The sequence below is a fragment of the Anabrus simplex genome, chromosome 5, assembly GCF_040414725.1.
Source record: "Anabrus simplex isolate iqAnaSimp1 chromosome 5, ASM4041472v1, whole genome shotgun sequence".
Lineage (NCBI taxonomy): Eukaryota > Metazoa > Arthropoda > Insecta > Orthoptera > Tettigoniidae > Anabrus > Anabrus simplex.
This window is the reverse complement of record NC_090269.1, coordinates 202,158,090-202,182,492: the sequence shown is the minus strand read 5'-3', so window position 1 is coordinate 202,182,492 and position 24,403 is coordinate 202,158,090. Positions and strand designations below refer to the sequence as shown.

The 24,403-nt window shown below is 37.1% G+C and overlaps 1 protein-coding gene across 2 annotated transcripts in view; it reads right to left on the bottom strand.

The window, feature by feature from the left end:
- Window positions 1-24,403, bottom strand: part of LOC136874436 (HAUS augmin-like complex subunit 6) — a 333,441-nt gene that overhangs the window by 19,069 nt on the left and 289,969 nt on the right. For both annotated transcript variants that reach the window (XM_068227904.1, XM_068227905.1), the window contains exon 11: window positions 10,259-10,322. In XM_068227904.1, the coding sequence (XP_068084005.1) occupies window positions 10,259-10,322 (64 nt within the window). The remainder of the gene's footprint in view (window positions 1-10,258; window positions 10,323-24,403) is intronic.

The window sequence follows — 24,403 nt, the reverse complement described above, 5'->3', positions numbered from 1 at the left end:
GAAGATCGTTAAAATGTAGTTTTTTTCGCAAGGGTAAATATTTGTCAAGTAAGTCTGAGCAGTAGTATTCTTTTTTTTTTTTTTTTTTTTTTTTAGCCTGTTTGCTTCATTCTTTCCCACGTAATAAAATAAAGAAACGATGATATGAGAAGTTTGTCTTTTCACGTGATGTTCTTTGCTCTATTTGTACATGGAGAGTGCGAATTATTTATCATATTGTCTTTATTTCTCGGCTTGTAATATTTTCGTAACTCTCCACGAAGGCTCTGTGTAGGCATCAGTTAGTGCTGCTTTTTGTCATACGAGACGAGAACCAGTTGTTCATGGTATATATCTCGCCTGAAAGACGATGTCTCGACCTTTTATCTGAAATATGTATTGAGTTGGTTTGTTTCGTCATGAATGTTATTCCTCACATTCAGTTTCGTCCTGCTGCTTTCGGTCTCGCTGCAGCTTCATCAGTCCGTGTGATGCGCCGTGCTCAGCCGTGGTTTGACTGACAGTAATGTGCTTGAAATATTGTATAATTTAGATGAAAGTTTAGTCTGAAGTAGTAGTGACAGTATTAGCAGCAGTGATAATGAAATAAATGATGCTGCTGTGGCGGAAGCAGTGGTAAATGATGAGAGTGACGATGAGGAGGAACCAGTACGTGGAAATTTTGTGTAGGAGACTACTGATAATTATGCAGGTCAAAGGGAAGTTTTCAACAGTGAATTCGGATTCCTAAATTCTCTAATAATATCTAGACAAGTCACAGGGACAAACACTGAGCAGTTAGGCCTATCTTATTGGGTTCAGCTGGAGGAAGGTTTGCTTTCATAATAAGCTCGCTTGGCCGGGAAACGAAATATTCAAGGCCGGCGCACATCAGATATTACAGTTCCAAGATTGCAGGAAAGACATTTTATCATGAAATTATCACCCAAGGGCAGGAAATACAAACCTCAGAGACGTTGTATCATGTGTTCAAAACACGGCGAAAAAGACAACGTCGGTGTACTGCTGCCAGGAGTGCGACGTGGGTCTCTGTCTCAAAGAGTGCTTCGAACTCTATCACATGAAACTAAATTACCAAGGTGATGTGAAATAATTATGTCATTATCTGCATGTACATAGTTCAATCATAACGAATTCAAAATTTCGTGAATATCGGGCTACTCTTATACTTGTAGTAACGCTTTAAGCGAATCGATGTATTTCAGTCGCAAGTAGTTGAAATCTCATCCGGCCGCAGGATAGGAAGCTCCTAAAATGGTTGCGATGCTGAGGGGTTAAAGGTTATTCATCTGCTTCCTTACCTTGAGACGTATTTTGCATGCAGCAATAATGTCACCATATTCAAACCCCTTTGTCCCATATAATCCAACTGGGGGGGTATCTATATACTGTAGAGCTACAGAATGAGAAACACTTTCATCCCTTTCAAGCCTTGTTCACACGAGTCACTCAAAAACCATCCAGTTATCCTCGTCCATTCCTTCGAACCCTTCAGCTTTCTTAGCATGAGCAAGAATTTCTTGAGAACTGTCTTCTTTGTGGATATCCTGTTCTTCTATCTGTGTTAGAATTTTCCTCCGTGATCATGATAGGGTGCACGGTTTTACTTTTTCCCAGCCTGTTGCACCTACATGTACTGTATCTGATAAAGAGTACCGTTTCCAGAAATTTGATAGAGTAACAATACTTTCTTCCATCAAATTTTTTAGGAGTTTGGATCTATAGTGTTGCTTCACAGATGCAATAACGTCCTGAACCGTAGGCTGTATCAGTGCTGTCACATTCAGAAGAAGAAATTTGGTAACAATGAGTCCATCATTTGAAGTTAGTGAACTTTCATTTGGATGTGAGGGTGCGTTATCCAAAAGCAGCACTGCTTTCTGTGGTAATATATTTTTTTTTTTAAAGAATTTTTCTAACTTCTAGTACAAAATATTCTTGAAACCAGTTGAATATTTCCTTAGTCATCCTGGCCCCCTTCTGATTGTAAAAAACAACAGGCATGGTTTTGGCTACAGTCTCCCTGAATGAACGGGGTTTCTTGGCTTTTCCAAACATTACAAGCTTCATTTTGTGATTTCTGGAGAAATCACCACAGCACGATTGTAACGCATTCTTTTGAAGATGTGTGTCCAGGAGCAGACTTTTCCTTTTGTGAAGTGAGAGTTTTTGTAGGAAGACGTTTCCATGTTAGCCCTGACGCATCAGCATTATAAATTTGATCATGAAGAAAATTTTTCCTATTCTAAAAATTTCTTAAAGCTGCTGCAAAATGATGCAGATGCTTCTGTATTTGCACTAAGATGCTCTCGTTCTACCCTTAGCTGATGGATACCATGTCGCTGTTTAAATCTAGTAAGCCACCCCAATGAAGCGTTAAAATCACCCTCTAAGCCTAGCGCTTTATGAAAAAACTGGCTTTCTTGGAGCACAGAGCACCCAAAATCTGTATTCCTCCTGCTCTCTTCTGGCTAAACCATTTCAGGAGCACAGAATCAAGCTCCCGATAAGATATCTTCATACATTTACGTTTCGTAGGGCCAGAAACATTATTGCAGTCCCTTATGAAGGCTACGAGTTCCTGTTGATTATTTTTATGTCTCGAACTGTTTGCACTCCTATTCCGTAATCACTAGCTAATTTGCTTGCAGAGACTCCATTATCCAATTTCTGAATGATATTTAATTTTTGTTCGAATGCTGGCACTACTTGTTTGCGTTTTACACCAAACATTTTTCACACCACTATGTATCATCATCATCATCATCATCATCATCATCATCATCATCATCTGCAGTTTCCAGCTGTTGGCCGGGACAACGTACCATATCTTACTGTATGATAATTTGTTAACAGCTGTTGACCACTTGAGCAGATCCCTCAATGGAATGCAGAAAGCATTTGCCTTCCAGCAACCTTGAAATAAGCCTACCCCCACCTCCTTACGGGAACTTACACTTCGCTATTACAAAACACGACAGGACAACGAAAGAAGTCATCGACCTTTCACAAAGTACCGTACTAAAAACAACTTACCCCCACCGGGACTACACTGCAGAAATATGTATGAAAATGCTGTAAATTCAAACATATTCAATTTTAATTGCAGTATTTTCAACACAGCGAAAACATGCAGTTAATCTGCAAACTGGATAATCCACACCAGGATAATCAAGAGTATCCTGTAGAATGAAATGTAATACCTATATGATTTAATATAATTGTGTCAGTAGGACTATAATACAAATGAATTGTTTGTGTGTATCAATACGTCCGAACAGAAGGTCAATTTACACGTTCCAAATATCATCCATCCAACAAAGCTCATAGCACCTCTACAAATTATTAAATATCTCTATAAATTTACTCTGGAATAGCCTTTCCAAAATTTAACCAGACACGAGAAAATACAGTGAAACACGCATGTGAAATTTATTTTCAACTGATCAGTATCATGAGGCATGAGATCACGCTAGTCAAATTCATTCAGCATTCCTCACAAACAGCATCAGATAGGGTGAGATCAAGTGAGTTGGCAGGGTACAGGTGATCTATTCCCTTGGAGATGATGTGCTGCTGAATGTGACACTGCAGAAGCTCTAAGGATTCCCTACCGATGTGTGTTGTTGCTCCATCCTGCAGAAACCATTATGTGATAAAACACAAATTCCAAGCCCAACAAACACACCTCTGATCACACACAAATCTTGGAGACAATCAATTACAGTAGAAGTCTGTTATAGCAAGAATTCATAATGGCACTACAGCAGATTGTTGTTTTATCCAATCTTTCGTAAAAGTTGGGAAAACCCTACACGCCTTGAAATCTATATGAAACGGCGATCAGTTTCCAGAAATAGAACCAGCTTTTGGGTGGTTAGGCCGTGTGCGTTTGCAGAGTTTCACCCACACATGCCATTTGGGCTCATCAGCTTGCTCATCAGCTGGATAAGTCCGAATGGCACATCTGGGCGAAACTCTGCAAACCCACACAGCCTAACCATCCAAAAGCTGGTTCTATTCTTGTGATCGTAAGATCTGCGGCCATGTAAGCCTTTTTTAGCAATCAGTTTGTTTAAAACTTGTGCTTTTAAAGATTTCCATACTACAGCTTACTCGTTAGTCATTTTTCTAATTCCTTCCGAGACAACATGAACGCGTATGTTCAATTTCATTCTGAAAAGTTGGAATAGTATCACTCCAGTGGTTTCTGTGGCAAATGCTTCAGTTTTTCTTATTCAAACAAACAGTGTCATATAACCTAACTTAACCTTATATGAATCATGAAAACATACTTCAAGCGCTAGTAAAATAATGATAACTTTCTTGCTAAAATTTTCCTTGGGAACAGCCTATCAAAATTTATTTATTACAAGTTGCTTTACGTTGCACTAACACAGATAGGTCTTAACGCGACAATGGGATAGGAAAGCCCTAGGAGTGGGAAGGAATCGGCCGTGGCGTTAATTATGGTCCAGCACTTGCCTGGTGTGAAAATGTGAAACCATGGAAAACTATCTTCAGGGCTGCCAACAGTGGGGCTTTCCAAAATGTGATGCAACTGTGGTATTGGCGAGAATCTTCAAATCTCCATTTAAGCCTCCCTTTAATTTCATTTAGATTTGTTGTTTTTTTATATTTATTTTGTCGAGTGGAGCTCGACATTGGGAGGAGGAGAATGTAATATGTGGTGGGACGGAGAACTACAACAAAGGGAAATATAAATTAAAAGTTTTTTTTAATATAACGTGTCTGAAGGATTTAATTTTTGTTGGTAATATTTTGTATCGTGAGAAAGGAAGAAATAAGAGAACCTCTGGACTCTGCTGGAATATTTGTTTGTGTAAATTAAACATGTCTGTAATAATTTTTTTAAACAAGGAAATTCAACAGTATGAATATTGCAAGATGCAAAAGCTTTCTGAAGTGATATTTTTTTGTATGTAAATTTTATGTAATTGATCATTTAAAATGAATGTCAGCAAGTATTAAAAAAAAACATTTGGGACGTTTAACTTGAAGAATTTTTGAAGAATTATTTAAAAATTATTTTTTATAATTCTGTATGTCAAAATTGTAATCTGATGTAATATTGTGTAAAGTGCTTTATTCTGAAGCATCCTATACCGCACGCGCAGTTACCAATGTTGAAACAGGTGATGTAATCCCTCTTGAATGAGTAGGCCAGGAAATGACCATGTATCATGCAACTGTATTGGCGAACGGGAATCTAGTGCAAGTTTGATCTTATTGGTTAATTGTGATTGGGCTATTTCCGGTCTTCTGCTGGCTTTAGAAAAATGATGCGCGTGATCAGCGTCATTTACATCCGACCACCCTAGGGACAGCTCCCCTCGGGAACTTCAGTTTTTGTTGGTAAGTGTTATTTCAATGTCATTCTCAATGTCTTCTGGTTTTGTTTGATTTAATTTAATCACTTTGGTGTTTCTGTATTTCCTTGCTTAATGTCATTATCAAAGTTTTAACTTTAACATGTCCGAGTTTACCCTCGGTTCCTGTTGCCGTAATTTCAGTTCTATCACTTACTTTCGTTTTATACTATACATTGTAATGTAGCATCACCTTTATATGTTAAATCTAGTATTTCTTTAAGTTACTTAAGTATGTAAAGTCTTTGAAACACCCTTCATTATGAATAAGTATCAGTTGCTACGTCATGGTCTTGTTTCTTGTAATATTGGTTTTGATTATGTTAATATGATGAGTTTCGAGATAATTATCGTAAACCTTTTCACCCCCATAATGCCATACCTTCCCAAGAACCTCATAGGGCTCCAGCAGCTTCCACATCCTTTCTTAGTTGTCTTTCTTAGGCCTGTAAGTGTTCCCTTGTATATGATTTAATTTTGGGTATTTAGAAGTTTTCTGTCATGTTTCCATGTTTTGATGTGTAACCACCGCCACTGCGTCATTTTACTATTTCTTTATTCACATTTTATCTCAACATTTATTTTTATTATTATTATTATTATTATTATTATTATTATTGTGTACGCGTTGTCTAGAACATTACAGTGAAAACCAGCATCATCTTTGATAAAGCCATTCCTGCTTTAAAAAATGACTATTTCAAAATAGTAAACAAACAGAATATAGCACGTCCCAATAAACCGACGAATCACAAGCCTAACCCCACCCCTACCTCCACAGTAGCCACTCCTCCTACCCCTCCACCTACATCCCTCTCCACAGCTAACATAACTCCCAGACGCACTCGTAGTAGAACACAGCAAGCTTCCAAACATAATGCTACAAGACCTCCACAACATCAACAACAACAACAACAACAACAACAACAACAACAACAACAACTCTTCATTTCCATACACACCCCAGGCATTCCTTCATACCCACACTATACTTATATTAGTTTATCTTTACAGGTAATAACTACAACACAAATACAGACGAGAGAGGTGTCGCTACCAACAGCTCCTAATCAAAATTCAAACTCAAGACTTGCAGTCTGTCATAAAACTTACTGAAGTACATCAACGGTTGAATTACACAGTACTTAAAAAAATTTCACGACAAGGGTTTTCACCACAAATCAACATGACATATATCAGCCATAGAATATTCTCGAAGATCACTTTATGCAACTAAATTAACATTGATATAGAAGAACAAGAACTATAAAGACAACTGAAGAAGGAACTCCACACTACACGAACTCTCAAATTTTAACAAGTGTTTTAATATACACTAGCTGATGTACCCGTGCTTTGCTATGGAATTCTACATTGTATATAGAATTGTAGGTTAGGTAGAGTACACGTTGTGAGCAAGACTGTATTAAATTGCATAGCTCTTAACGTTACCCCAGAAATGCGACGGGGAAATCAAAAACGTATTTTCTCATATGAAGACTGCGTTAGGGAATTTTCATTGTAATGGTAGGCACGCTTGTCTACCATCTGTCACAATCAAGTTGGGGAACTGCATTATAATGGCAGATACTCACTCTCCACTTGCCTTTTTACATCCTCAGAAAGACTGTCGTAGTGGTTTTCCCAACTGAAATGAATATTGGTCATTACAATGATGTCAGTAGGAATGGTGCAAGTAAAAACAATGATTTCACATGAAATAATCAAATGAAAAAACACACATTTTCTCATTTTTAACGAACAGTACTATGCTGCCAATCGAACAGTCCAAAGTTCCAGAGCTGGAATGACCAGGCCTTAGACAGCCGTGATCCGTGAACACTCTTAGTTTTTTTGGGGGGGGGTTTGAAAAGTTGGAGAGTCCCAGGGCAAAATCTATGCCGTTTTACTAATATGTTTCCTAGGAGTACCCGATGAGTCGGAAAATCTCAGTTCACTACACTGGCGGCGGAAAAATCTATCAGACTGCTAATTTTGAATAAAATGAATGTAGAATGTAATTAAAGTTAAGAGAAAGAAGCTCTTTTTAAGAAACGACTCTATTCAGGGTTGAATCCTGAGTTAGTGAATTGTGGTGCCATAATTTGGAATATGCCTATCTATACTACTACTACTACTACTACTACTACTACTACTACTACTACTACTACTAAGTGAGCCTCTGGCTTAAGAGTGCACACTGCTCATTCAAAACAGCGTGTCAGAGTAGGGATCAAATGGCTGGAATACTATGATGAATAAGTGACTTACGTCCCAGCAGTACAGTATCAGAAAATGTATGAACCAGAGGAATGACATGCTAAAGAAGGAAGTTTTCTAACTCCTCAGGTATTTCCTGCCAATATTCAGTCAGGCTGTTATACTCAGTACGCTGCAGTAATCCTATCTATCGGAGTTGAGCGACAGCATAAGAGACAAAAGAACATCATCACAAACAATGGTCAATGTAATGTTACTGTTGATCATTGTTATGCGCTTTCAGTATTGTAGGCCTTCACATGTAGTTTTCTTCCGACTTTGAAATACCACTCTTATCATAGTCGGTACGGTAAAATTGAATACAACATAAATGGTCGTAAATTGTATACTCTATATCTTTTGTTATGTAGTACTTTTCGATAGGACCAATAACATAGGTATTTAAAAATTTAATTTTAGGCGCCTTCACCTAAACTACAATTTCATACAGGGCGAATACAATTGTTTATAGCTTAGACTGTAGTTTCTTATTCTCTGACTCTATATACCACCTTTCATTAAATTCTGTTAACCCATTTTCTCGTGACTCGGTGTTGATATGGACTTGGCAACAAAAATACAAATTCACGAATATCTGTGTTATCAAAGCCAGTACGGTAACAATGTACGAGATAAATGATCGTAAATTTAATTCTATATAACTTTAGTTATGTAGTATTTATTGATAAGACCACTAATAATATAAATCTTTGAGAATTAAATTTCAGGCCTTCCCCTAAACTACCATTTCACTCAGCCCGAGTAAAATGATTTATAGCCTAGATTGTAGTGGCTCATCCCCCGACTTCACATACTGATTTTTATTAAATTCTCTTCAGCCGTTTTCACGTGATGAGTGTACAGACAGACAGACAGACAGAAATTACGGAAAAGTAAAAAGTGCATTTCCTTGTTACTATGGATATGACCGATACAGAAATATCATTCTTTTCAAATTCTGAGCAATGGACAGACAAAACTCTTTTATATATATATACCATATTTTAGTGTGTTTTAACAAATTAAGTGTTTTATACTGTGCTTTATGTATTTTAATATGTTTAATGTACTCAATATGTCCTATGTACACTCAATAGGTTTTAGTTTACTGTAGCCTTCATTACCACATAGATCACAGATATTTTAACCCCACATAGACAAAACACTACTACAATATATTTTATTTTCATCCCCATTAGACATCCGGATGATCTAAACATAATAACATCTTTGTGATATTGTCTAATGGTTCTAATATAATAATGTACTACCTGATGATGGCCATGGAAGGCCGAAACTGGTACTAATGTAAATTCATTTATAATAAATAAGTATTGATAGGCAGAACACATTTCTTGTCTGTACAGTAATGCATTCTTAATCGGTCATAGTAATGGATGCATCAGTGATAGGGATCTCGCTGAAACTGAAGGATACTACACAGTTTAATATGGGAATTTTCAAGGGACAGAAAAAAAGCAGTCGTAACAATGCAGTTCTCGCTGTATGACGTACTCACTATAGCAGACTTCTACTGTAATTCATTGTAACTTTCTTGAGTAATCGTAAGCTGTCCTTGGTCATCGTCAGTAGTCATTAATATTGTGCCATTACCAAAATGTTATTGTATGGGTGCAGGGGTCATGCTACCATGTCAGGAAGTCTTTTAAATGCCATAAATATTGTTTTCTTCTGTAACTATCCAGTGTACCATCGCATTCATCTGTAAAATGGATAACGGCAAGGAAATATTCATCTTTGTACACATTGGGCAATGTGGGAGCATGAAACAGATGCCTTTCATTCTTGTCAACACCTCAAATTATGGCACACCTGCATATGACATGAAAAAGCTCCCAGCATGGTTAAGTGTCTGTACAAATATTCTCTTCATACCCAATTCTTAAGCAATACGTTGCTGACTATTTCCTTGGTGATCGCATAATCTTCTTCAGTGCTAACCCTGCATGCTCATCTGTGGCTAATAGTTTTCTCCCCCCCCAGATCAATTTCACCACAGACACAGCACTGATCCCGTTTGAAGAAATTCTGCTACTAGCAACAGAACTGTGCACTTTTTCGCTGCAGGTTTCTAAAACTCTTGTTCAAATAAGGCCAGCATGTGTTTAACACTAAGCCATTTTTGTGCGAGCAGAAATAATACTCTACAACAAAAGGTTTTCTCTTGAAAACTCATGGCCATTATGACTAGCTTTTCACCACAGCTGTTCACTGTAAGAAGCAGTGTTTATCTGAAACTTTACTTTTCTGCATCTCCACAGTTACTGATTTTACAATGCTACTAAATTTTGGTATATTTATTTTCCAACCATGCTGGAACATGGCTAATTTACCATGCAGTGCACAGAATAATGTTAAGGACCTAAGTTCCATATAAATGTAGCACCATGATCATAAAACTGTTTGAGAAATCTTTAACTGCCTAAAAGCTGAGGAGTGTATGTTAAACAGCTGTAACGTCCTAAGTGATGATACAAGCATTTGTGATAGTGCTAAGACAATGTAAAAGTATCTTCAACCAGCACCTTTACTAGATTCTACACCAACAATTACTCTCCTTATATTAATAATATCTGATAAACACTCGCCATTATCTGCAAGGTGGCCTTTCTTCACGGAAGATGGAATATTCGACACCATCCGTTTCACAACCTGGAAAGAAATATCAAAATATTTCAATACGATAATGTATTCCTTGTACTAAATATCAACTGAAAATTAATAGTACATAGGATTTTAAAATAGGTTTACAATTGCAATGGATAGTCATTATCTGGTTTAAGACTCTATATAACGTGGGTAAATCCACTCCACACCAATACTCTTAACTGGAGAGTTGTTAACTTATATACGAACAGCCATTTGTACACCGTAACATTTTTGTAAGGATATGAACAGTTGCTAACTAAAGATGTGGGCAGTATGCAAAAACCCTTCACCTCAACTAACCTTAGATATCCAAGGCGAGTCCAAGAATGGATGAACTCTCTACAGAAATCATTTGATTATAGTTGTAATTTTGTTTTCAAGGGGGTAAAAATGATATGCTTTCTACAGGTAATCATTTGGACACATGGCCATGCTGACTAAGAGCCATATGGATAGTAGAGTACTGTTCTCAAGATTTCTGCCAGTGACAGGGGTCAAACCTAAGCTAAATTACTTATTCATTAGATCAACACATAAAATCATAACTTCAGTTCATAAAATTCATTATATTATCATAAGGTGAACAAGAAGTTATAAGAGATTTGTGCAACTTAGAATCAACAGTGCGAAGAACAATCATAAATGTTAGCAGTGCAATCATGCATCTACTTCAAAGACTTAAATATATAAAAACACTTTAGCCAGAGGTCTCTCCATACACTGGGTGTCCACCAATTATTTATATAACTCCATGGCCCTGCAATATTAAGACAACATTAAATATCATTGTTGCACCTATGAAAACAACTATGTGAAATACTTCAGCCTACAATTTAGGCCAGGAAGATTCTCATCTTGTAAGGTTCAATAATGTGCGAGTTATATCAAAGAATTCCTTCTTGATGATATTAGCGCTGTAGGTCAGTGTTACTCAAACGTCATTATTTATCCAACAACATTGTTAAATAGCAGTTTTCACAGGCACAATGACAATATACTGTCTCTGTTGCAGGTAATGTGACAAGCAACTGTGCAAGTGTATGCACATCTCCGCAAAATCTGTAATTTCAGCACGTGGTGCTGTTAGTGATCACGTGAATAAAAATGGTGTCTCCGCAGGAAAAAGCTATGCACGTTCTGCGGCTTACTGAGCCAAAACCTATAATGCAAATGTAAAGACCCTTCAGAACCATGTATTACCAACAATCTCCAACATGAAGCATTTTTCAGTGGATGGACAAGCTGAGACATACTGAAAGTGTTTTCAAGCAGTGGCAGACCTTCAATTACAGATAAAAGCGTTGAAGAGGTATGCACGGCATTTGAATGGAGCCCCAGGAGTCAGTCCATGTTGCCATTCTGAACTCTAAATCCAAAGAGTAACACTACATAAAATTCTTCACAAACATCTCCATCTCTGTGCATGTGGTGGTGATTACTGTTTTAAGAGTAAGTACAATGGACAACCAATCCTCTAATAACAATTATCAGAAGGAAAAATGGAAGGGGCTCGACACTTCAAAAAATGGAGGTATCGGCTGTGAAGGGCGTGAAAATGAAATTTAGTTGTCTGCTCGGTGGTTCAGGCACTTGGTCTTCATCCTATGTTCACCTTCAGTTGAATCGTCGAAGTAGGCCAACCTTCTAAATGACGAAGCAGTAACTGAAGTAGAAAACGTGCCTGAAGTAGAAGGTGTGACTGAAGTCGTTCCGTCACGAGAATCAGATGAGAAATCACTATCATTGTTATCTTCTTGAAAGTCACTACCCAATATGAGAGCAAGAGCTTCCTCAACAGTATATCTTTCCTCCGTCATCAGACCTTCGCAATTTAAAAGCAACTGAAAGCTAAAAATCGCACAGCACAAGCACGTCAGCATAGGGGAGCAGCTAGGTACGAAGTGAGTAGCATACGGACACATTTCTTTCGTCTTCGAACTGGATACTCCAGTCATCTGGTGAATATAGCCGTAACTATAGGCTCCCAAGTCAGCCATGAGAGACCTCCAAGGCCTACTTCCCCAGCAGTCTATTGTAGAAAAACGGAACACAGCCGAAAGATGCGCAACTTCTACAGCATTTAAAGTTAAAAATTTCATTGTTCCGTATTGAACAATATTACAGTTAAAACTGAAATAATTGATTAAGAGATTCAACCTATTCAATACAAAAGAATAAGAAATGTAGTGAATTACATTCCCATTTAATAAGAAGTAGAAATGGTACCGGTTTCGACCCTAGTCCAGGTCATCATCAGCCGATTAAAACATGAAAAACAATGCATAGGAAAAGGAAATGAAAGATCAAGTACACTCCGGATCAGTAGAAGAGGTGATATAAAAATGAACGAGGTTAGACACTGTAAAGCTCTGAAGAAGTAAAATGCAAGTCACTCAAAAGAAAACAGTGCGCAATTCTCGGAGCGGCAGCATGGCACACGCAGCGCTAGGCAAAGTCCCGCAATGTTTACGAATAGCGGAGAATGGTTAAATGAGCCAGTTTTTAAACACTGTCAGGCACAAAGTCACATCACAATCGAACACATACGAAGATCCATAATTGTGCAGGAGTTGAAGACTAGTAGTGTAACGGTTCAAATCCCGTTACAAGGTAATATCTGTATTTTATTATTTTATCTGTATTATAATTATATGTCCGTATTATTATTATTTTATCTGTGAGATTACTATTATTTTGTTATAATTATTATTCAATTCGATTATGCATTGCTTGGAAGATAGGAAAAAGTTTTTCCTATCTTCCATTCTCAGTTCAATACGGACCAAAAATGAAACTCTTATGTTTAAATATATGCATTGCTTGTCGCTTGCGTATTTGTAATCGAGTGTATGCATATATACGTATATGTAGATTAACATTAAATACCTGTACAGTGAGAGTTTCGATATATCAGATGAGGATGTGACGTTATATTTTGCACTACTGGCGATTCTGCCAAGTCATTGCTACGTCATGGCTACGTCATCGTGAGCTTTTAGCAATGTGCTCAGAGACACAGCCGCCCCAGGGGATTTCACCATTACATGCAACAGTTTGAGGCGTTGTGGGAGTATGTCATTGTTATTTCTGGAGATTACGTAGCTGTGTCAACCAACGTCTATAAAAGGTGGATGCATATTGTAGCGTCAGTCATTAGTTAAACGGAAGCTGAACAGTGAAGAAGTCTACGAGATGAAGAGGCCTCAGTCGGTCAGTCAACAATTGTGAACGAGAGATGGAGAAGACTCAGTGAGCCTTAATCATTGGTCATTGAGAGAGTGAGGCCAAAGTTGGTTGTTCACTTAGTTGAAGACACTGACGCAAGGGCTTACACAATGGAGTCAGAGAGGGATACCACCTGCCATGAGGTAATACCATATTGACTTACAAAGAAGTCAGATGATATGGAGAAGAAGCAGTCACAAGGATGTATCACCAAGGTAGGCGTGACACATCTACAGTAAACACCAGTTCAAAGGAATACGTCGTAATTACACTCAAAGTGTTGAAGATACAGTCAAGTGAATTAGTGAGGGAAATATTTCGTATAAACTGTTAAATGTCCGGTCAAGAAGAATTCAAATTCATGCCTATTTTCTTTCAGTTGCAATGTCATAATTTCATATTCTCATCTGTTTTATCGCAACAAGACTCACAATTTTTTATATATTATTTAAAGAATATATTTTGTTCTATCAAACGAATTCATAGTTTTATTTCAATGGCAGTAAAATATCTTAACCTCAAATTTAATGGAGAAACCGAACGCCAATCTCCTTTTCCCAGAACTTATATGGTATGCTGTCAAAAGTAAGCTTATTACCCCACACCCTAGAGATAGTCAAGATTCTCATTCTATTATTGCTGCACTGAATGGCAGCTAGCACCCTTCAAATAACGTATGTGTCAGTAAGCAGGTAATAAGTAAGTGCGAGTACAAGGTTCGACGATTGTGTATTTTATTTAATGAATATTAATTGTCATAATTTCCAATATAAATGCAGATATTTCAGAATTTCATATTATTCAATTTAAAATGCAGTTTCATATGTTTGTAAAATTAGTCAGCGACTTAGGAACTTCTCAGTAGATCCACTGAAGCAACTTGCCAGCTCCCGGAGATCAGCGCGACACATTCAACATTAGGCACTGTAGTTTCAAACGCCAAAGTAAAATGGTGAATAGCTTGAAGATCCAGTAATTTTCCTCGGTCGCGGGAAAGTAATTATATAAATATAATACAATTCAATATAATTGAATAAGTAATTGTGCTCCTATAGAATACTTAGAACAGTTGACGTGAAGAAACAATTGTGAAGAGAAAAAAATATAGTAAAAAGCACAATACCGGAAACAAATGAAAACATATATGCACAGTGCACAATTTTTTAAAACGTAAAAAATTCAGGTCTTGATTGAAGTAGTCGAAATCGGCGCAAGGCATTTTTTAAAGAAAAGATGGAATAAATTAATAGAGGAAGAGGAATAGTGGAATAAGATAAGAATAAAAGAAATTGTAATTAAATGGTGTTGAGGAAGGATAAGATAGGAAGGCAGATGAAGGAGGGGTAGTTTAGGGTGGGTTAGGAGGGTGTGTTATTGGAGGTAGAAAATGTGGGTAGGAACTTTGAAAGGCATGGAAAATAGAATTGGGGTTTTGAAATTTAGAATTTTTGAGAAGAAGAATTAGGAAGTCGAAAAGGATATTGGGTTTTTCAGAAATGTCGTTTAAATTGAAATTAGGGTTGAAGTATTGAGCAAGGTGAATACTATTAATGGTTATGAATTTCATGTTTTTGGTCCGTATTGAACTGAGAATAATATATAATAATAATAACAACGTAAACGTTTCTACCTTTTCAATACTAAAATATATTCACAAAATTATAAATTACACGGTACTAGTTTCGACCCATCTAGGGGTCATCATTAGCCGTATTGGAGCAAAGATCACTTTTGGCGAAATCCTAAGAAAATGTTATTTTAAAGAATAACAAGTGAAATGAGATGTTATTATGGTAATAGTTAATAATACAAGGAATATACATACTAAGAGGTTTTTAACAAAGAATAAAGTATAAATGGGGTGTTGTAAAAATTATAATCATGGAAATCAGTAAGTTCTTGTATTGAAATGACATATATAAAATTATATATGGCTTAGGAAGAGGGCTTAAGGTGGGGCTGAAGGGTGCGGGAGAAAGTGTAATTGTCTTGGAAAAGTACCTTTGATTAAATTTAGGATTGAGTTTAGGTTGGCTGCATTATTGTTTCTGAGGAAAGTGATAAATAGATCGAAGAGTATGTTGGGTTTCTCTGAGATTTTATTGAGATTGTGAATGGCATTAAAGTATTGGTCTAGGTGTATGTAGTAATTTTCCATTATGTTGAGTAAAGGGCCCTTGTTTGCTAATACGAGGATGTCCATGTCTTATTCAATATTGGTGAAATTATGGTTATAATCTTGCATGTGTTGGCCGACGGCTGAAAACCCGTTGTATTTTATTGCGTTAGTGTGCTCGTGGTATCTGATAATGAAGTTTCTCCCGGTTTGCCCGATGTAGGTTTTTTTTACAGGTGGTACATTTGATCAGGAGTTTATATGATCAAATTGCAGCCAGTTTGTCCGATGTAGGAGGAGTTGCAGTTGTTACATTTGAATCTGTACACTCCAGATTTAGGAAAAGCAATAGATTTATTTAGTGATTTAGAGTTTTGTAAAATATCCAAATTTCTATTGTTAGTTCTAAAAGAAATTTACATGTTGTGTTTTTTAAAAATATTAGTTATTTTATACGCATCTTGAGTGAAAGTGAAAGTGGAAAATGCATTTAATTCACCCTCGAATCTGAACACAACCAAACTCTTAACTTTCTAGACTTAACTATCACTACACATCCTTCTTCTTTATCTTACAAAATATTCAGAAAACCAACCCAAACAACAACCACAATACGACAAGATTCTTCGCACCCTCAAGCACATAAACCTGCTACTTATAACAGCTTAATTTTTCGTGCCTTCTAACACCCCTACGTCTAAAAAAGATTTTAATAATGAACTGAACACCATCCGTAACATCGCTAAATTCAATGGCTTTAACAACTCCTTCATAAACCGCATCATCAAAAAATTCAAACACCGTCCTAAAACCACTTTATCTAAAGACATAACAAAACCAACTGCATTTTCCACTTTCACTCAAGATGCTTATAAAATAACTAATATTTTTTAAAAACACAACATGAAAATTTCTTTTAGAACTAACAATAGAAATTTGGATATTTTACACAACTCTAAATCACTAAATAAATCTAATGCTTTTTCTAAATCTGGAGTGTACAGATTCAAATGTAACAACTGCAACTCCTCCTACATCGGACAAACTGGCTGCAACTTCAATATCAGATACTCCAAACATATCAACGCCATTAAACACAATAGATTCTCCACCATAGGACAACACATACATGACTCCAACCATAGTTTCAACAATATTGTAAAAGACATGAAAATACTTAAAATCATAAACAAAGGCCCCCTCTTAAACACTACTGAAAATTGCTTTATTCACCTTGATCAATACTTCAACACTAATTTCAATTTAAACAACATTTCTGAAAAACCCAATATCCTTTTCGACTTCCTAATTCTTCTTCTCAAAAATTCTAAATTTCAAAACCCCAATTCTATTTTCCATGCCTTTCAAAGTTCCTACCCACATTTTCTACCTCCAATAACACACCCTCCTAACCCACCCTAAACTACCCCTCCTTCATCTGCCTTCCTATCTTATCCTTCCTCAACACCATTTAATTACAATTTCTTTTATTCTTATCTTATTCCACTATTCCTCTTCCTCTATTAATTTATTCCATCTTTTCTTTAAAAAATGCCTTGCGCCGATTTCGACTACTTCAATCAAGACCTGAATTTTTTACGTTTTAAAAAATTGCGCACTGTGCATATACGTTTTCATTTGTTTCCGGTATTGTGCTTTTTACTATATTTTTTTCTCTTCACAATTGTTTCTTCACATCAACTGTTCTAATTATTCTATAGGAGCACAATTACTTATTCAATTATATTGAATTGTATTATATTTATCTATATAACTAGCTGATATACCCGTGCTTCGCTACGGGATTCTCAGAAAGACTGACTTTGTGGTTTTGCTAACCTGAAATCAACATAGGTCATTACAAAAACTTAAGTATGAATGTAGCGATTAAAAGCAATGCTATCATATAAAATACTCGATTAAATGGAAAGCCGCATGTTTTATCACTTTTAACGAACAGTGCTGCGGTTAGATTGCGGTGCCAATCTAATAGTCCTAAGTTCCAGAGCTGGGATGACCAGGCCGCAGATTGCCATGAACACTCATCTGCCATTATTCTGCTAAATATGCACACTGTTCATTCCAATCAGTGCCTCAGAGTAGGGATTGAATAGCCCGAATGCTATGATGATCCAGTGTGTTACGTACCAGTAGTATCAGAAAATCTATAAACCAGGGGAATGACATGCTAAAGAAGAAAGTTTTCTAACTCACCAGCTACTTCCCATCAATATTCAGGCAGGCTGTTACACTCTGTCCGACTGGGCGAGTTGATCGTGTGGTTAGCGGTGCGCAGCTGTGAGCTTGCATCCGAGAGACAGTGGATTCGAACCACATAGTCGGCAGCGCTGAAGATGGTATTCCGTGGTTTCCCCACTTCCACACCGGTCAAATGTTGGGCCTGTACCTTAATTAAAACCTAAGTCACTCCTAGCCCTTTCCTATCCCATCGTCGCCATAAAACCTATCTATGTCGGTGCGACGGAAATCAAATAAAAAATACTCTGTACGCAGCAGTAATCCTATCTACCGGAGATGAGGGGCAACAGAAGACACAAAGCACATCACGACAAACAACGGTCAATGTAATGTTATTGTTGATCAGTGTTATGAGCTTTCTATATTGTAGGCCTTCACATTTAGTTTTCTTTCGACTCTGTGACTTGTGAAATATTTTATACCATAAACTGTAGTTTCTTATTCTCCAACTTTACATACCGATTTTCATTAAATACTGTTTACCCATTTTCTCATTACTCGGCGCTGATATGGACTTAATAACAAAAATTCAAATTCATGAATATCTTTGTGATCATAGCCAGTACAGTAACAATGTATAAGACATGAATAATAGGAAATTTAATACTATATAACCTTAGTTATGTAGCATTCATCGATTACACCTCTAATAAGAAATATTTGAGAATCACATTTTAGGCCTTCCCCTAAACTACCATTTTACTCAGCGTGAATAAAATAATTTACAGCCTTATTTCCTGACTTTGCATACCGATTTTCATCAAGATAGGACTACTAATAACAATATTTGAGAATTAAATTTTAGGCCTTCCCCTAAACTACCATTTCACTCAGCGTGAGTAAAATTATTTATAGCCTAGATTGTAGAGGCTCATCCCCCGACTTCACATACCAATTTTCATTAGACCACTAATAACATAAATAGTTGAGAATTCAATTTTAGGCCTTCCCCTAAAACTACCATTTCACTCAGCGTGAGTAAAATGATTTATAGCCTAGATTATAGAGGCTCATCCCCCGACTTCACGTACCGATTTTCATTAAATTCTCTTCAACCGTTTTCTCGTGATGCGTGTACAGACAGACAGACAGACAGACAGACAGAAATTACGGAAAAGTAAAAAGTGCACTTTCTTGTTACTATGGACATGACCGATACAGAAATACCATTATTTTCAAATTCTGAGCAATGTACAGACAAAACTCTTATTTTATATATATAGATTACTTTCCCGCGACCAAGGAAAATTACTGGATCTTCAAGCTATTCTCCATTTTACTTTGGCATTTGAAACCACAGTGCCTAATGTTGAATGTGTCGCGCTGATCACCGGGAGCTGGCAAGTTGCTTCAATGGATCTACTCGTCTTCAACTCCTGCACAATTATGGATCTTTGTATGTGTTTGATTGTGATGTGACTTTGTGCCTGACAGTGTTTAAAAACTGGCTCATTTAACCGTTCTCCGCTATTCGTAAACATTGCGGGACTTTGCCTAGCGCTGCGTGTGCCATGCTGCCGCTCAGAGAATTGCGCACTGTTTTCTTTTGAGTGACTTGCATTTTACTTCTTCTGAGTTTTACAGTGTCTACCCCCATTCATTTTTATATCGCCTCTTCTACTGATCTGGAGTGTACTTGATCTTTTCCTATACATAGTTTTTCATGTTTTAATCGGCTGATGATGACCTGGACTAGGGTCGAAACCGGTACCATTTCTACTTCTTATTAAATGGGAATGTAATTCACTACATTTCTTATTCTTTTGTACTGAATAGGTTGAATCTCTTTATCAATTATTTCAATTTTAACTTCTACAGCAGTCGACCAGCTATGAGACGCAGCTCCAGCGTGACTGCTACAGCAGTCCAACAGGTGCGTGGCACAGCTCCAGAATGACTGCTACAGCAGTCCACCGGGTGTGTGGCACAGCTCCAGAATGACTGCTACAGCAGTCCACCGGGTGTGTGGCACAGCTCCCTCCTGACTGCTAGAACAGTTGACAGGAGAGGAGAAAGGGTTAAAAATGCTGTATAGGTGCTTTTTCTTTTTTGTGTATTTAAAAAGGCATTCTTTGTCTTTACTGTAGGTTCTGTGCATTCATGGAAGAAATGCACCGCTGTGCTGCGTGTGGCGAACATTATAAGTTATTGTGTTCTGCTGCGCAATCAGCCGTAATTTGCAATAGCCGACTAAATAACAACAGTAGGACTTCAGAGCGTTTTGTAAGACAGCTGTCAGCCTAATTCTTCCAATCTTGTTGCAGAAAGTGGTCATATTTTTAAGTTAAAAGTTTGCAGGAAATAGCAATAGAGTAATAATTGTTACCATGATAAGAGAAACATTGGTTCACTAGCTACCCTAGTATTTCACGATACAGGCAACGTAGTGATTTACGTATCACTAGTGGTGATAATGAGATTAATGTTCATGTTGTCTTCAGAAAAAATAGTTTTGGACTATTTCTAATATATCATGTCAGCGAAGGTAAATGCTGTTAGGGTGACGATTAACTGTTCCTCTAAATTCTCTCCGTGAGAAAGTAAGCATATTTCCGTGCTTATTTATGCACTTCACTCAGAACTAATCAACCCTGTGAATGTTTTGTTAAGTAGGAAGCCATACTGAACATTTTTGCCTACATTGTTACTCGTTTAGCACCACCCAGGGGACATGTACAGTTTAAGGTATGCTGCGGATGTAACTGATGAAATTGCTGAAGAGATTAGCAGGAGCTACCTGGGGGAGCACTCAAGACACATTCAACAGAACCTACAACTCTTACATCAAAACTATTATAAAATATAGCAGTGAAGTACTTACTATAGCACCCAAATCAAACATTGATCGCCTTGAGAGGTGTCAGTATAGTGCCCTACGAATCATGACAGGTGCAATAAAAACTATGCCTGTAACCGCCTTACAGTTGTATACCGACCACTTACCAACAGAAGAAGAGATGGAAAAACAAACAGCCAACGCACATCTCAGCTTACAAAGACTACCCCAGAAGACCTGGGCCAAAAAACCTGTTACTAGCCCTAATCTTAAAACCCAAAAAGATACTTTTAGTCTCACCAAAGAATATATTACTAAGAGCAATCTGCAAATAAAACGTGAACCACTCTGTATACCAGTCAACCCCAATGAATATATGCAAGTGACTGCAGATCTTACTTTGCTAGAAGAGGCCTGCAAGAAAGACTGTTCACCATATGACCTAAAACAGCTGGGCCCTCTGTGCAATAGAAGAAAGATATCCATCTAATCAATGGCTAAAAATATTTACAGATGATCACACGACAAGGAAAACAGAACTGGGGCAGGAATACATTCATCTCTCTTCTCACCCCATTTCCCAGTAGGCCAAAACAAACCAAATTTTGATGCAGAGATAAAAGCAATTTCCCATGCACTACAACAGTCATTAGGCAGAAAATTATTACAAATATTTGTTATCCTTACAGATTCAAAAGCAGCCATCCAAGTTATCTTATCAAATAGTAAGTCTCAAAATAAAAAAAAAGAAATTCTATGCATGACAAAAACTCTCCAAAGACTCCACAAACAGATCTCATTCCAATGGATTCCTCCTCATGTTGGAATAACAGGTAATGAAGAGGCAGAGAGATTAGTCAAACAAGGTACCACACTACAACAACCAGCCAGACTGATTTTAAGTCAACAAAAAGCATTCTGAAAAATACTATTCAAAACAGGCATGAAGAAATGACAAAGAAAACAGCAGAAACCTAATTATGGAAGGATATTGATGCTAAATGGGATCAGTATAAAATAAAACCAAGAAGAGAAGCTGTAGCCTTCTTCAGACTTGTGTTGCCGCTCATCTGAAACGAATCAGCATCCTGAGATCCGAAAAATGCACACTTTGCCATGACCCTGGAAGCAAAATGGATAAGTAACAAACACCTGCTACATTGCAACAAACTTGATGTGAGAGCCAAAACTTCAGGAAATCTCACTCAATCTCACTCAACTATACTAAAACGCAAGAAAGCTGATGGATTGGAATCCGGTCTAGCCATAAGATACAACAACAACAACAGCAGGAAGCCATGCTTTCCATTGTCAACTCAGTTAAATGTAACTTAAAAGCTTTTCAGTCTGTCGAACACACAAATTCAATATAAATATTACTCTATAACATACTTGTAAAAAGCAGAGCCTCCATGGCTCAGACGGCAGGGAGTCGGCCTCTCACCGCTGGATACCGTGGTTCAAATCCTGGTCAGTCCATGTGAGATTTGTGCTGGACAAAGCAAAGGCAGGACAGGTTTTTCTCCAGGTACTCTGGTTTTCCCTGTCATCATTCATTCCAGCAACTCTCTCCAATATAATTTCATAACATTTATCAGTCATTAATAAAAATCACTTTATCGTACGAATAGCCTATATATGGTTCATTCATTAAATCCCTGACCCGGTCAAAGACTGGAAAGCAGGATGTAGGTTTTCAACATACTTGTAAAAAAAAACACACTACTGAACAAAGAATGAAAATGCACACTATTAAGCAAAGAATGACATGTTTTGTTCTTAAAAAAACATCAACAGATTTTGACTTTAACAGAATCTGGTGATTTTCTCAGTGTTATGGTTAGCGCTATTAGCCACAGTTCTCGGGTTCCTGGTTTGATTCTCGATGCTGCCAGAAACGTAAGCTTGGCATTAGGGCTCTTATGTGGTAAAACTGTATATGTAGCTCATATCCATTACGGCTGTGCCTGAAAAGAGTTGCACCACCTCGGGACAAGGACACAAATTTACGCATGATAACGCATTTGTAAAATAAACCTATTTCTATGAGCTATTGGTATTGTATAATGTAGGCCTATTTCAGTAATTGAGGGGCCCAGTGGAAAAGAGGCACATGCCACCAGTGTGTTTTGTCAGGGAAAAGGAATTAAGGAAATCTGATTTTGGATAGTAATTTGAACTCCTGCTGTCCTGCTGTCCTAGTAACAGTTGTTACAGTAACTAGATGGTGTTTTGCAAATACTATTACGCCATTTTATTACAATATTTAACTAAATAATTAAAAGAAATCCTAGACATGTAGTCACATTACATAGCACTTCATACAAAGTCAAACTTTCATCAAGGTTTTCCAGTTCCATTGGATTGTCATTACCTTCACTCATCAATAGCTGATAAAAATTTGAATATATTGGAGGCACAAACTTCAGTAAGCTTTGAAGGTCCTTTAACTTTGCTGCTTTAATTTGACGTCGATGTGGATACTTAGGAACTAACTGACAGTCTACTTTCTTTTCTTTCTTCAGCTTATCCTAGTTATCTCCTGGGTTCACTGCAGCCACCCAGGCTCATTTTGGTTTCGGCTGGGGGTTTAAGACCGGATGCCCTTCCTGATGTCACTTGATGTCTGAGATGAAAGAACTGACAGTCTACAAGCTTTGGAAATCGTCCACGACACTTCTGTAAACTAACTAGCACAGGTTTCTCAGTTTCATTGTGTGAATAGTTTATATGTACAGAACGCTCAGCTCTCACTAATCTAAATACCATTGCTTTTCTCATATCTGCAGGATGTTTGTCAACAGTAACATTATGTTTGATGATACTGTTCATTATAGGAGACAAAGACAGGAATTCCTCTTTCTTCATTTCAACAACAATGAATGGGTTCTTTTGCTTGCTTCTTATAAGTTCAACCCATTTTGCTGGGGGTGTACACAGCCTATGTCTTTCTTTTCAGCTTCTCAATAACTTCAAAATAATAGAATAATATTCAGAGGCACAACTGGTGGGATTTCAGCAGGACATATCAGATCAGTTGGATTCAGGAGGTCAGTTAGATTGCATAGCCATAGATCTTTCCAAAGCCTTTGATAGCGTGGAACATGGAATATTATTAAAGAAATTGGAGGGAATAGGATTGGACGTAAGGGTTACACGTTGGATAAAAACATTTCTAAATTCAAGGGTTCAGAAAGTCAAAGTAGGAAATAATGCATCTCAGGAAGAGAAAGTTTGAAAGGGAATTGCACAGGGTAGTATAATCGGTCCGTTACTTTTCTTAATACACGTAAATGATTTAGGGAACAATATAACATCAAAAATAAGATTGTATGCAGATGACATAATTGTTTATAGGGAAATAAACAACATTGACGAATGTTCAGAATTACAAAGGGACCTTGAAAGTATCCAACAATGGGTTGAAGAAAATAATATGAAGGTTAATGGAGGCAAATCAACTGTTACAACTTTTACAAACAGAAGCTTTAAAACTGAATTTGAATATACTTTGGATGAGGTAGTTATCCCAAAAGATGGCAAGTGCAAATACTTAGGTGTGAGATTTGAAAGTAATTTGCACTGGAAGGGTCATATTGATGACATTGTTGGGAAAGCATACAGATCGTTACATGTCATAATGAGGCTACTTAAAGGATGCAACAAAGAATTAAAAGAAAAAAGTTACTTGAGTATGGTTCGTCCATT